The sequence below is a fragment of the Pteronotus mesoamericanus genome, unplaced genomic scaffold (assembly GCF_021234165.1).
Source record: "Pteronotus mesoamericanus isolate MK-2021 breed Mesoamerican mustached bat unplaced genomic scaffold, CSHL_Meso_final contig_557, whole genome shotgun sequence".
Lineage (NCBI taxonomy): Eukaryota > Metazoa > Chordata > Mammalia > Chiroptera > Mormoopidae > Pteronotus > Pteronotus mesoamericanus.
The window spans coordinates 4,665,533-4,679,451 of NW_026555200.1; the positions used below are offsets into that span (position 1 = coordinate 4,665,533).

General features: G+C 47.8%; 1 protein-coding gene across 1 annotated transcript in view; it reads left to right on the forward strand.

Annotated features, from left to right (window-relative positions):
* The window catches only part of MTOR (mechanistic target of rapamycin kinase), a 111,576-nt gene that overhangs the window by 94,079 nt on the left and 3,578 nt on the right, over positions 1 to 13,919 (forward strand). The window contains exons 41-56 of the mRNA XM_054579749.1: positions 720 to 816; positions 1,133 to 1,231; positions 1,518 to 1,640; positions 1,824 to 2,006; positions 2,574 to 2,708; positions 2,922 to 3,096; positions 4,742 to 4,877; positions 5,430 to 5,577; positions 6,172 to 6,294; positions 7,406 to 7,488; positions 8,557 to 8,629; positions 9,159 to 9,233; positions 9,621 to 9,756; positions 10,856 to 10,921; positions 13,004 to 13,084; positions 13,362 to 13,442. Coding sequence (XP_054435724.1) covers positions 720 to 816; positions 1,133 to 1,231; positions 1,518 to 1,640; positions 1,824 to 2,006; positions 2,574 to 2,708; positions 2,922 to 3,096; positions 4,742 to 4,877; positions 5,430 to 5,577; positions 6,172 to 6,294; positions 7,406 to 7,488; positions 8,557 to 8,629; positions 9,159 to 9,233; positions 9,621 to 9,756; positions 10,856 to 10,921; positions 13,004 to 13,084; positions 13,362 to 13,442 — 1,814 coding nt within the window. The remainder of the gene's footprint in view (positions 1 to 719; positions 817 to 1,132; positions 1,232 to 1,517; positions 1,641 to 1,823; positions 2,007 to 2,573; positions 2,709 to 2,921; positions 3,097 to 4,741; positions 4,878 to 5,429; positions 5,578 to 6,171; positions 6,295 to 7,405; positions 7,489 to 8,556; positions 8,630 to 9,158; positions 9,234 to 9,620; positions 9,757 to 10,855; positions 10,922 to 13,003; positions 13,085 to 13,361; positions 13,443 to 13,919) is intronic.

The following is a 13,919-nucleotide window of genomic DNA, read 5'->3' on the forward strand; positions in this document are numbered from 1 at the left end:
AAGTATATCCAAGAGCAACAGCGGACCAGGCCCCACCCACGTGGGTGAAAGGTGAAAGATTAAGGAGAAGTGGCCTGAGAAGTCTTCACATGTGGTTTGTTGTGTAGGGAAGAAGAAATTCATCTGTTTGTTGCAGTATTGCTGAAGTACCCTCAGCTTTTAGAGCCAACTCTGGGAGGCTAAATATTTGACGTGGCCCAGCCAGCCCAGAGGCTGCAGGTGACAAGGGCGGCCTCCTTCATTTGGGGAGCTCCAGCCGGCTAAGCGTCAGGTTTCTGAGTTACCGGTGTTATGCAGGTGACTCTGTATTTGCAAAGATGACCCCTGGGTTGTCCAGGGCTTATCTGTTAGATTTCTGAGCTTATACCAGGGTGACCCCTCCACATTATCTGGAGTGAAATGATTACCTGCTTGGGATGATCCTCCTGGTGTTGCGGCTGAGCATTGCGGCTACCCCCACCCACCCACCCACTCACCCACCCACTCACCCACCCACTCACTCACCCACTCACTCACCCACTCACCCACCCACTCACCCACCCACTCACCCACTCACTCACCCACTCACTCCCGAGTGGTCCCGAGGCCAAACACCCTGCTGAGCCCCTGGTTCAAGGCCCTGCCAGTTATTCTCTTCTCAAGAATCTTAAAGGTGAGAAACAAGCAGACAAAAGTTGGGAAACTAAATTTCCTGTGACTTTCTCATTTTTCTCTTCCAGAGTCCTCACCTTATGGTTTGATTATGGTCACTGGCCAGATGTAAATGAAGCCTTAGTGGAAGGGGTAAAGGCGATCCAGATTGACACGTGGTTACAGGTGAGGGTGCGCAGCTGCAGGTGCGGCCGTTTGGTTATAGGTGAGGATGAGCCAGCTCTCGCTCCCCCTCCATCCCTCGGAGCCACACAGTGTTGGGAGCAGCTGGCAGCATGTGCTGTATGCACAGTGGTGAGGAGGTAGGGATGGGTCCCAAGGACAAGGCTCCTTATTTTTGGTTTCTTTAGAGAACTGAAGAGAATGAACCATTTCAGTGTCCAACAGAATCTACCAAAAGTAACAAGAGCTGGTCATTGCCCTGAATAACGAGTTGTTTCCATGTCACATAAGCTACATAATTGTGCCTCTTGAGTAACAGGTCATACCTCAGCTCATTGCAAGAATTGATACTCCCAGGCCCTTGGTGGGACGTCTCATTCACCAGCTTCTCACAGACATTGGTCGGTACCACCCGCAGGTATGTAGAGACCTTGGCTAGCTTCTCCTCTAACAGCTGACCTTTTGCTTTAATTGTCAGTCTTTCCTAAAGCCACTCCAGAGAAACAGGTGCTGGCCCCCCTCCCGCCCCTGGCAGGGCCGCCCAGCCAGCAGTCCCAGGGCCCTTTAGGAACGAGTGAAGCCCCTGCCTGGCAGACTCAAACAAGCGTCAGTGTCATGCCCACTGTTTCCTTTGTCATCCTCCTCAAGTTAGCGCCAAGCTCCTTTTGCACAGGTTTGCAAGTGTTCCTCTGTGTTTGCTTCAGGCCCTCATCTACCCGCTGACGGTGGCTTCTAAGTCTACGACCACAGCCCGCCACAATGCAGCCAACAAGATTCTAAAGAACATGTGTGAGCACAGCAACACTTTGGTACAGCAGGCCATGATGGTGAGTCAGGGCCAGGGCAGGGTGTCGCGGACCCTGGTCGCCTGGCTGGAGGTCTCAAGTCATTGTTTTTCTTCCTCACAACAGTGCTGCAAGCTCCCTCTGGCTGTGAGAAAGAGTACCTGCTACTTCTCCAAGACATTCTGAGTTTAGCTTATCCTTCTCTTCTCCCCCTCTGTGATCCAGGTGAGTGAGGAGCTGATCCGAGTGGCCATCCTCTGGCATGAGATGTGGCACGAAGGCCTGGAAGAAGCTTCTCGTTTGTACTTTGGGGAGAGGAATGTGAAAGGCATGTTTGAGGTGCTGGAACCCCTGCATGCCATGATGGAACGGGGGCCCCAGACTCTGAAGGAAACGTCCTTTAACCAGGTATGGGGTAACAAAGCCTGAAGGGCATGGCCCAAAGCTGGGGTGTCCACCCGGTGGCCCGCAGGCCACAGGCAGTCCGGGGTGGCTGCGGATGCGGCCCAACACAGAATCATAAGTTTACTTAAAACGTTGAGATTTTTTTTTGTGATTATGTGTCGCAATGCATTTAATGTGTGGCCCAGGGACGCTGGAAGGTTGGGCAGCCCTGGCCCAAAGCGTTTATCAGACAGACCACTTTCCCTCTGGCTTTTCTGCTGACTTGAATAAAACGAGGGCGGTCACGGGATATAAAAACATCAGAAATTTCATTTTCATTGTTACAAAACCCTCCCAAAATGTTAACTGGAAAACCACAAGACCCCTCACGAGAGCTCCCTTTCCCTAACAAGCCGTCCTGAGGTTGGGAGCTCCGGGCGCACATTGCCGCTGCGCTGCCGCGCTGCCCTTGACGAGGCGCCGCCTCCCTGCCCGCGTGCTCCCAGGGGCCCTGCCGTCTGCTGGGGAGTCAGCCTACGGCTCGGTCAACACCCGGGACCACTTGGAGATTTTTCCTGCATCCTCTCTCAGGCGTATGGTCGAGACTTAATGGAGGCCCAAGAGTGGTGCAGGAAGTACATGAAATCAGGGAACGTCAAGGACCTCACCCAGGCCTGGGACCTCTATTACCACGTGTTCAGACGAATCTCAAAGCAGCTGCCTCAGGTAGGATCTTCCGGTTCTAGCAGGATTAACTGTCATTATAGCTCTTTCTGTGGTACTACTTGTAATGTTCCAGCACTAATTCCAAAGCACCTGGTTTCACTTGGCAGACTTTGGGATAAGTCATTGCTATTAGCAATTCATTGAAAAATACTTAAATTGCATTTAATTCCTCTCTGAAGGCAAGAAACTAAACCCTGTGGTAATCATTCACAGCTCACATCCTTAGAGCTGCAATATGTTTCCCCCAAACTTCTGATGTGCCGGGACCTTGAATTGGCTGTGCCAGGAACATATGACCCCAACCAGCCGATCATTCGCATTCAGTCCATAGCACCGTCTTTGCAAGTCATCACATCCAAGCAGAGGCCCCGGAAGTTGACACTTATGGGTAAGGACAACTGTGCGTGTCTCCCACCTGCAGCTCCCTCCCACCCTGGCCGGACCCCTGCCCCGCGTTGGAAAATACTGCTTGCTGTTCATGCCACCGGTCTTTCACGTGCTCTGTCTCTCCCATGTTCACTGTGAGGGGAATAAGGGACAAGCGGATTTCTCCATATTTCATCCTCAAGGCTCCTAGTTCATTCACACAGCTGTGCTTGTGTAAGGGAAGCATAACCGTTCTGCAAGAGCCAGGTGGAAGGGCACTGTAGAGTGAGCAGCGTGGCGCGCAGGTCGTGGTGGGCAGCGGTGGGGGCTGAAGAGGCTGACAGGGAGGCATCCGGACACGCGTGGACAGGACAGGCTGCGCCGAAGGAGGGGCATCTGGGCTCTGCGGTGTTCTTTTGTAACATCGCAGTCCCTCCTTATGGGGTAGGACTGGGTAAAATTCAAACAAGGAGGAATGAACTCTCACAGTGAGGTTTGTTACCTGGCTGGGTTAGTTTCGGGAGGCCTAAGGACTCTGGTGGCATGTTGAGGTCTATTTGCCTTTAGCAAATAATGCCCATGTTTTTTGTGTGCAGCGATTATTCGCCAGCACCAGTTCCCTGGGGTCCACAGGTACTCAGTCTCTCCACGGGCTGGCGTCTTCTCATAGTAAACCATGTGTCAGTCAGGCGCTCAGCCATATTTAATTAAAAAGACCTAATGAAGGAACTGTTTCCAGAGGTGTAAGCAGAGCTCAGAGAACTAACAGTGAGAAGCTGTTACCTTCCCCTTCCACACATGAAAAGGCAAGGCGCCCATCAAGGCCTGGTACCACCTATGACTCAGTGAGTTGAGGTTCAAGAAAACCTCAGCGTATTGCTTGCCGGAAGACTGGCTGTGAAAGAGATGGGTTTATTAGTTTTCTGCCTCGCAGGCTTCCCCAGTGCAGGGTTATAGAGAGAGCCCAGGAAGCAAAGTGGACAGGGCCTACAAGGGGATGTGCTCACACACAAGCTTGGAGAGATTAGAACGTGAGCTCTTTCTCTGCAGTTGATTACAGTCTGGGCTCACGTCTAGAAGCAGTTTCTCTTTGGCCATTTCTTGACCCAGGAGCTGGCCAGGCTCCCAGGCTCCCAGGCTCCTACAGTCCCCTCACACACTGCATACCACCAGAAGCTGTAGTCCAGGTAGAGGGACAGAGCTGCTTCTAGAACTGTGACCGAGCTGGTTGTCGGGGGCAGGTACCCTGACCTCTCCCTCTTCCCGCCTTCTGACCTTCTGCCAGTGTCCCCATTGGCCAAGCCCAACCAGGAGCCCAGGTGATCCAGCCTGGAGAGGTCAGGCTTCTCAGGGCAGGGCAGGGCAGGGCAGAGCAGAGTGGGTTGGGGAGGGGGACATTCAGAACGACCATTTCTATGCAGAATCATCTCTGGTCCTCAAGGACAGGACTTTTTTAATGTATTTATTTTTAATTTGAACAGCATCGCATTGCAGACCACCAAAAAGTAGGACCTTTTATTTGCCCATCAGTTCTAGGGAAAGTTCTTTCCTGCTGGTGGGGTAAAGTACATGCAGTTTGCAGGGCCTTTGGAAGCCAGTGGTGGCCTGCCCCCCAGCAGGTTGGGGACCCTCGGACCCACGCTCACGGCTCCCGCTGTCCCTCACAGGCAGCAACGGGCACGAGTTTGTATTCCTCCTGAAGGGCCACGAAGACCTGCGGCAGGATGAGCGGGTGATGCAGCTCTTCGGCCTGGTTAACACCCTCCTGGCCAATGACCCCACATCTCTGCGGAAGAATCTCAGGTATTCAGGATGGCTCATTTTTTCCTACGTCTCTGCCATATAGTTAGGTACTTTTATGAAATATAGTATAAAAGAAAAATTCTCCATATTGTTAGAGTATTCTCATACAAAAATGCCTTTAACAACCTCCAGAGATCCAGAATGGAACACTTTGTGGCCATTAGACTGGAGATTGTACAGATTTGATGCGCTTTACCTGTGATGGGATTCCAGCCCAGCCACACCTTTCCTTTCCTCAGCACTCTCCTACCCCTCTTTGTATTAAGAGCGTGAATATTAAGTTGGGAGGTTATTGTAGGCTTAGAAATAATGACCGGATTTCCCCCACAGCACTGAGTTCATTAGGCAGGTTGAGAGACCCACGTGCTTTTCACACTGCCAGTGCCCTGTCCCTGTGTGAGGCCTTACCCTTGGCAAAAGGCCCTCTTCGCACACCCCGTGACAGCCCTGTGTGGGGGGTGCGTTAAAATTGGTGTGCACGTGCCATGGGTGGGTGGGTCAGAGGTGTGCTCTGCTTCCCGCGCAATAACCTCGCTTTCCTGTGGGCGCCAGCATCCAGAGGTACGCAGTCATTCCTCTGTCAACCAACTCGGGCCTCATCGGCTGGGTCCCCCACTGCGACACGCTGCACGCCCTCATCCGGGACTACAGGGAGAAAAAGAAGATCCTTCTCAACATCGAGCATCGCATCATGTTGCGGGTATGTGGAGAGGCTGCCAGACCCAACCCTCTAATGTCTCGGAGGCAGAACCCACCGGTCGGGAGGCTCTACAAAGCTGCTTTTCTTGTGCTCTTATATGTGTCCATCACGAAAAAATCGATTTGAGAGACTCAGCCACTGAAGAAGGTTTAAGGATGTGACTCCTTCTCTAAGAAACAGAAAGACCCTACGGCCCAAAATTTAAGGTTTCATGAGGCTGGGCTCTGTTATTTATCAGGTACATACTGCATACAGAGCACTGGCCCTGTGGAGAAATAATGCTTACTTAGGAGATGTGTAAGTAATAAGAAAGAATTGTTTCCCAAACCTCGACCCGTGCAGCGCCCTCACACGCCCCGGCGGGCCTGCGCTGCTGGGGGGCCTGCTGTTTCACCCTTAGGCCCTGCGCCTCCTGTGGTCGCAGGTGGGAGCAGCCACTCCGTTTTTCCTTTTGCCACATTCTTTCTTTGCTCTCCTTTTGGCTGTGGAGGTGAAATTCGAACCCAGCTTCGCCTGGACCTGAGCCTTATTCGTTCCTGGGTTTAAACTGCTTGGCTGGGGCCGCTCACTCACAGTGGTTGTGTCCTGATGCAGATGGCTCCAGACTACGACCACCTGACCCTGATGCAGAAGGTGGAGGTGTTTGAGCACGCCGTCAATAACACGGCCGGGGACGACCTGGCCAAGCTGCTGTGGCTGAAAAGCCCCAGCTCCGAGGTACGGCACCCTTGGCTTCGTGCACGCACTGCTTTCGGCGCGCGCACTCCTGTCGGGGTGGCTCTCGTTCGTTCAGCTGCACCTGTGGACTTGTCTCTGTTAGGGTTAGCTGTAGGTCATGCGCAGAGTTTTCTAACAAAGATTAAATGGAGAGCCAGGCAATTTAGCAGATGTAGATTTAGTGCTTTAATGTTTCTCCCATTACTTACAATAGTACTTGAACTGTTATATATTAAGGCAGTTAAATCTTTTTCATGTATGTTACAAATTTCCTATTTATTGGGTGTTTTAATTTTGTTAATGGTATACTTCTTGGTTTTCAATTTTTGTTTTGTTTTTGATACATGGGCATTTTTTAAAGTTGAAAGTTAACAGATGTTTAATTATAAAAATTTGTGCCTTTGACTTTATATTTGAAAGACCCTCTTCATCTCAAGATTGTGTGTCTTTTTACATATATTGTTCTAATTATAAGATTTGTTTATACGTTGAAATCCTTAACCCAATTTGGAATATAGCATTAGGATATAAATTTTATCTTCTTAAAATGGCTAGACAACACTACAGTATTTACCAAACAATTCACCCTTTCCCTATTTGAAAGATTCCATTTTTATTATACACTAAATTTGTAGAGCTTCTATTCCTTTTCATTGACCTTTCTGCCTGTTTCGCCTCAAGTTCCGTAGTGTTAATACATGTTTCTTCTCATTGGCTGTTTTCCTGCTTTTCTTTTCTAGATAAATTTTGGGATCATTTTGTTAAAGTCCAAAAAAAAACTACTGAATTTTTATTGGAATTACACGAAATGAATCAAATAATTTGGGAGGATATTACATCTTAACAATCTTAAGTAGATATTCTCAAATGGATATTTTCATTTATTCAAGTCTTGATATTTCTAAGCCAAGTTTAATCTATTTAAGTTCTGCACATTTCAAGTTTATTTTGAGCATCATCATTTTTTTATAATCGTGAATGGGATCTTTATTCCATTATACATTCTAACTGGTTATGATAGAATATGAGCAAAAAACTGGCCAGGGTATAATTATGTGGGAATTATTTAAAGTTCCCAGAGCCTGGGTTCACTTGAGCTCCTGTGTTCTAGGTGTGGTTTGATCGAAGAACCAACTACACCCGCTCTTTAGCTGTCATGTCCATGGTTGGGTATATTTTGGGCCTGGGAGATAGGTGAGTGAATTTGTTTCTTTTAGTCTTTTTTCTCCATTATAATATTATTGAATGGTTTCATTTTTTTTTCCCAGTGAAATCGATGACCATTTTGTAAATGTTTGCATTTTGTACCTCGGGAATTTTTTGCAGCATCAACCTTAGTCTCCTATTTCTTATCCATGCCAACAGAGCAACACATCAAACTAAAGAGAAGAAAAATCATAGTTCAAGGGTTCCACTTTCTGCATAGGTTGGTTTAATGTATTAAAAAAAAACATTAAATCCAATTGATTTTGTTGATTCAATAACCATTTATCAATCACTGCTATGCTAAGATAAATAATTCCATTTCTGTAATTGAAACCAACCAAAGTAGATCCTTCTGATATTTCTTCACAATAAATTTTATGCAGATATACTGACTGGAAAAGTAGTTTGGGAATGTTCAAAAATTGACTCACTGGACTTCTTTTTTAAAATTAGTTTTCTGATGTCCACTATTTTTCTTCTGGGATCATGTCTCATGCACTTATTTGAAAGTGAAAGTAATTTTATCGCACAAAAATAATAAATTCTCATTTAAAAAAAAGAAAAGGCAGAATGCCTGCCGACAAAATGCAGGTGATCCTGCCTGAGCTGGCCCCGGGCTCAGGGAGGCGAGACCCTGTGGTAGGTGTGGGTAGAGCCTTGTCACTCTGAGACACCAGCACCACCAGAAACAATTTGTCTTGGAGGCAACGTATCATGGTATTGTGGGGCAACTTGCAATCACTCAGAGAAATCCTCGTTTCGGGCCTAGAGCAGGGGCTGGCAAACTTTTTCTATATAATAAATATATTTGGCTTCGTTCGCTATACAATCTCTGTTACAACTACTCATGTGTGCCATTGGAGCACAAAAGCAGCCTGAAACAAGTGAGCATGACAGTGTTTCAATAAAACTTTATTTACAAAAGCAGCTGGGAGGCTGGATCTGGCCTGAGAGCCATACTCTGCCAACCTGTTGCCTAGAGTGTCACACCCTTGCCGATTTACTTACCAGCGTCATTCTCCTGACCTGCCCTGGTCTCTGTTCTGTTTCTCAAAGGCACCCATCCAACCTGATGCTGGACCGGCTGAGCGGGAAGATTCTGCACATTGACTTCGGGGACTGCTTTGAGGTGAGCACGTGCTCCAGAGCCCCACATAAAGCTCACCTCCCCGGGTGACCGACTTTCACCCTCCTCTGGCCATTTCAGCAAACATAAGGCCACAGTGCATGAGCTCCCCGCTCCCTCTCCTACCAAGGTGATAGGAGGTCCGATCTAAGAAATGATATCCATGCTCTTTAATACTTGGTTTAGTTGGACTCAAACGCTCCCTGGGGTGAGGGCCACTTGCTCACTGTGCACACCCCCTCTTTGGGTGGAAGAACCCTCCCCCTCCACCACGACCTGCTGGCCCAAGGCCTGGGCATGATGCATGCTTTCTCTTTTTGTTCTCTTTCCCTCTTTCATTCTTTTTTTTTCTTTGTTTTTTAAGTTCCTGTGATAAATCCTCTCACTAAACTCAAGCTACTTTATTTCTATACTTTAATTGAAATCAATGCTAGTGATGCAAAAAAAAAAAGCCACCTGCCTTCACCTGGCATTAGCCAAAGAAAACCATCAAAGCAGTGCACTTGGTTTTTCCCCCTTGCTTCCCCTATAGGTTGCTATGACCAGGGAGAAGTTCCCGGAGAAGATTCCGTTTAGACTGACGAGAATGTTGACCAATGCTATGGAGGTGAGTAGACACCGGTAAGAAGCTGCTTTGCAATAGAGTCAATACACTGTGACCCTCCCTGAGGACAGACTCACTTGTTAGGGCTCATCAGTTCCCCAAAATGCACAGAGTGTTTCTGTAGTCTTTTCCTGGTATTTTCCCTTGTGTTAGAAATGACCAGTCTTTGAAAGTATTACCATACTTTGCATCACATTAACCACAATGTCATATGAATCGCAGTCGTGACCTGATGGACCCCTTGCTCCGAAAACATGCCCAGGGAGCCTGATACATCAGTAATGGCCTGTGTCTGCTTCCTCACTGGGGGCGACAGCCTGACTTTTGGTCGTGGGCCTCGGGGGGCCAGTGTCAGTGCCTTCTGTGGTGAGTGCTCTGGCCCCTATGCAGGTGACTGGTCTGGACGGCAACTACAGAATCACGTGCCACACGGTGATGGAGGTGCTTCGGGAACACAAGGACAGCGTCATGGCTGTGCTGGAAGCCTTTGTCTACGACCCCTTGCTGAACTGGAGGCTGATGGACAGTGCGTATCAGCAAGTGCTTGGGAGCCAGAGTCGGCGCTCTCCCGAATTAGGAGTGTCTGACACAGTGCGCTTGGCTAACCTAGGGCCCTTCCCGCCGGGGCCCGGGCTGTGTTACTGAGCTGTCGCAGTCCGTTTCACAAAGTAGCTCTGGAGATGAATTTCAAGTGTTTTTATTAAAATAGAGCTGAAAACTCAGCCCTGGCTGGTAGCTGGTGTGGCTCAGTGGATTGAATGTTGGCCTGCAAACTGAAAGGTTGCTAGTTCTTATTCCCATTCAGGGCAATTGCCTGGGTTACAGGCCAGGTCCCCAGATGGGGGCGTGTGAGAGGCAACCGATAAATGTTTCTCCCACACATCGAGGTTTAAATAAATAAAATCTTTAAAAATAAATAAATAGAACAGAAAACTCCATCAATTTGGATATTAATTTAAATGTTTTTCAGTATAAATTAAGTATCCTAGTGAATTTTCTTTGTTTGGGTTTGTTTGTTTTAAGATTTATTTATTTTTTAGAGAGAGGGGAAGGGAGGGAGAAAGAAAGGGAAAGAAACATCAATGTGTGGTTGCTTCTCACATGCCCCCTACTGGGGGCCTGGCCTGCAACCCAGGCATGTGCCCTGACAGGGAATCGAACCAGCAACCCTTTGCTTCGCAGTCCGACGCTCAGTCCACTGAGCCACACCAGCCGGGGCTATTTGGGTTTTATATAGAATAGCAAGCTGCAGTATTGATAGGACATGCAAACAGCTGTGATTTGAGTCAGTGGCACCTCAGTGCACCCTTTGTTCCTGCCTCCTGAGACGTTCACTGACAAGAGGAGTCTGAGTGCTGTGATTAAGTCATGCTTTTACTTTAGGGGATCTGGTTTACATCGGACTTTACGGGTCTTAAGTCCAGGTGGATGGCACAGAGGTCCCTCAGGATTGGACACCTGTGCTAACGTCCACCCATATCCTTCTGAGTAATACGTCTTTGGTTTTCTCTTAGGGAATATAGATTTTGGAAATATAATATTTTTATGATTGTAAGGATATACCAAGTTTCTTTCAAGTCAAAGTCTGAAGCACTTTTCAATCGTCCCTTTATTTCTTTCCCTAGCAAATACCAAAGGCAACAAGCGATCCCGAACAAGGACAGATTCCTACTCTGCTGGCCAGTCAGTAGGTAGGTGCCTTCCACGGGAGACTGCAGGTTCTGCTCCCTTCTATCCAGTGTTTCTAGAACAGGGTGAGCTTTGTCACTGCCATTAGGAGGCATGACTTCAAGTAGTAACGGATGGTGAATTGGGAGGAAATAAACATAAAGGAAAGATTCTATCTGTCACTGCTGAAGTAGCACCCAATAGGCATTGATTCAACTTCAGAAACGTGGTCTAGAAATATTTACTGAGCACCTAGTCTGTGCACTTGTTTAATGCCTCTCAGGATGGAGTGAGTACCTAAAGCTCAGAAATTTTGATCAAACCTTCCAATTTTAATGTTGCTCTAAAAATACAATTAAAAGTGTATCTGAATATTAGTATTTAGCATGCCCCTTAGAGCTCTCTGGATTGGGATAATTATTAGCTACATTACCTTGATCCTAAAGCATTGTTAATAGCTCAGAAGTGGGAAGATAGCAGCAGCAGCAATGTACTCACGCTGCTGCCTGAGGAGCCAGGAAACCACGTGGCACATGCCCAAGAGTGTGGTCCACTCTTGAATAGAGTCCCAGGCGGGTAATACCCAAGGGTCAGGACAGTTTGTGCGCTGAACCCTCTTCAGAGGTCTGAGCATAAAGCTGTTTAACTTTGTTTAGCCTTCCCGTCGTCCCCCAACCTCACTCTGTCCTGTGTATCATCCTAACGTCTAACAGCATCTACACAGTTCACATTTTGGGAAATATTGTCGGGGATATAGAAAAAGTAAATATTCCCTACAATCATTTGCGGAACATTTGCAACTAGTTACTTAGCTAAGCCAAATAATCTTTAAGGGTGCAAAAAGCATGTGACATAGACATAGAGATTGCCCCAAAGAAACAGAATCACATTATAGAATTGTCCAAAATACATATGAAATTATAGGAGAACAGCACATTCCACTGGGTGATCAAGCACCGCTCGCTCTGGTCTGGAGCAGAACGGTGGTGAGACTCAGCACAGTTACCTCTCTGAGCCGCAGCGAGTTGGGAAGCTCTTGGGCTGGTGGCATTTAAGCTGAGGCGTACTAGACAGAATCTGGGGGTAGAAGGGAGAAGGGTGTTCTGGGCCGGTAACTGGAGCCCTGGGTCACAGTGGCATCTCTGCACGTGCTCAGACTCGGCCTGCCTGAGACACCACGAGAGAATCTGTAAATGCCTAAAGCACCCGCGACATCTGGGGCACCTTGTGCAGATGGCTGGTCTCCTTCGAAATGTGTGAGCCTTGCTCTTGAACTCCCCACATCATTGGGGGACCTGCACGCGCTGCCCGTGGCATACAGAGGGGAACTAGGACAGCCAGCTCTGCCTCTGATGCCACCAGGTGTGGGTAGGCACAGTCATTTTTATGGGTCCTAAAAGTTAAGTTCCGGAGGGTTTAAGAAAGTAGTGTCGTGGCCAGCTTCAGCTTGAAGGCCCGCGGTGTACAAGGGCAGCAGTGTGTAAGTAGCTGTATCATCCTGGCTCTAGACTCTTCCCTCCTGAGGGCTGCAGTCAGTGGAGGGTGACCCTAAAGCCTGGGGACTTTGTCTCCCCAGAATTGATATGTAAATTCCTCCAGAGAATAACACTTCAGTCATCTGTGTGACCCACTGAAAACTAGTTTTCTTTATATTATTACTAGTTTTTTTTAATTTTTTTCTTTATTGATTTTCAGGGGGGAGAGAGAGAGAAACATCAATTTGCTGTTCCACCTGTTTATGCATTCATTAGTCGCCTCATGTGTGCCTTCCCTGGGGATTAAACCTGCACCCCTGGCATATTGGGGCGATGCTCTAACCCTGAGCACTGAGCCATCTGGCCTGCGCTTACCAGTTTCTGTTGAACCAAACAAGTTTTGTCACCAGGTCTTTGATTCATTCTCCTATTCTCTATGTCAGAACATTTTATCAATGCTGTTTGCTTGAAAACTCATACTCTTACATACATGAAGACTAACACAATGCTTCCTTTCTCCTTCCCCTTCGAGGTGGATAGGGCAAGTGTCAGAAGGAATATGGCGTGTGAAGAATTAGTGCTCCTACCTTGGCACAAAGGCTTTTTGATAATTGCTTTTCTTCCTCCTAGAAATTTTGGATGGTGTGGAACTTGGGGAGCCAGCCCATAAGAAAGCCGGGACCACAGTGCCAGAATCTATTCATTCTTTCAGTAAGTCCACCCTCCGAGGACTTGCGCCAGTAACTAGCTCATCAGGAAAACAGCAGCTGTGTTTTATCCCGAGCGGGTCAACGAGACGGAGCAACAAAACTGCCTTTGAGCAGAAAAGGTTCCATGAACGTCTCATTAGGTTCTAAGGGCAAAGATGGACACAGGAAGAATTGCTCACACTTAAAAAAGTCAATGTTTGGGAAAAGTAAGGGCAGCGTCCATTGACTCTGTTTTGATAATCCAATTCTTACTGTTGTTTCTGCTTTGTTTATTCCAGTTGGAGATGGACTGGTCAAACCAGAGGCCCTAAATAAGAAAGCCATTCAGATTATTAACCGAGTTCGAGATAAGCTCACTGGTGAGTGTGTGTCTGTGTTTACTTAAAAGAGCATGAAACCTGGGAGCCTTTTCTGTCCTTGGGTGGGCGGTTGCCTCTGTCCTCTAGTGGCGTCGGTGCCTGCGCCTGGGCTGTGCCAGCTGGAGTGTCTCTGAGGCCATCACGGACCTTCTCTGATTCTCCTTCTAATAAATTCATGGTGGGCAATGTCATTAACTCATTTTAACAGAGGTTAGTAAAGTTCTTCTGGGTTCAAAGACAGCCAAATTCAGGAAAATATTTTTTATCATCATGACTCGCTGTTAGAGCAAACCTGGCCACTCTGGTCATCGCCTCTCTGTACGTTGGTAGCAGCTCCAGAGTGGAGACTCTGGAAAGGGAGAAGTGCACGCTTTTGAAAAGGGGAAAAGGAGACGGGTCGCATCAGCCGGGTGGTGTGACATGGAGGGTGGAGGGTCAGGGAAACCAAAGACCCCAGTTCCACCACTTCCCGCGTGA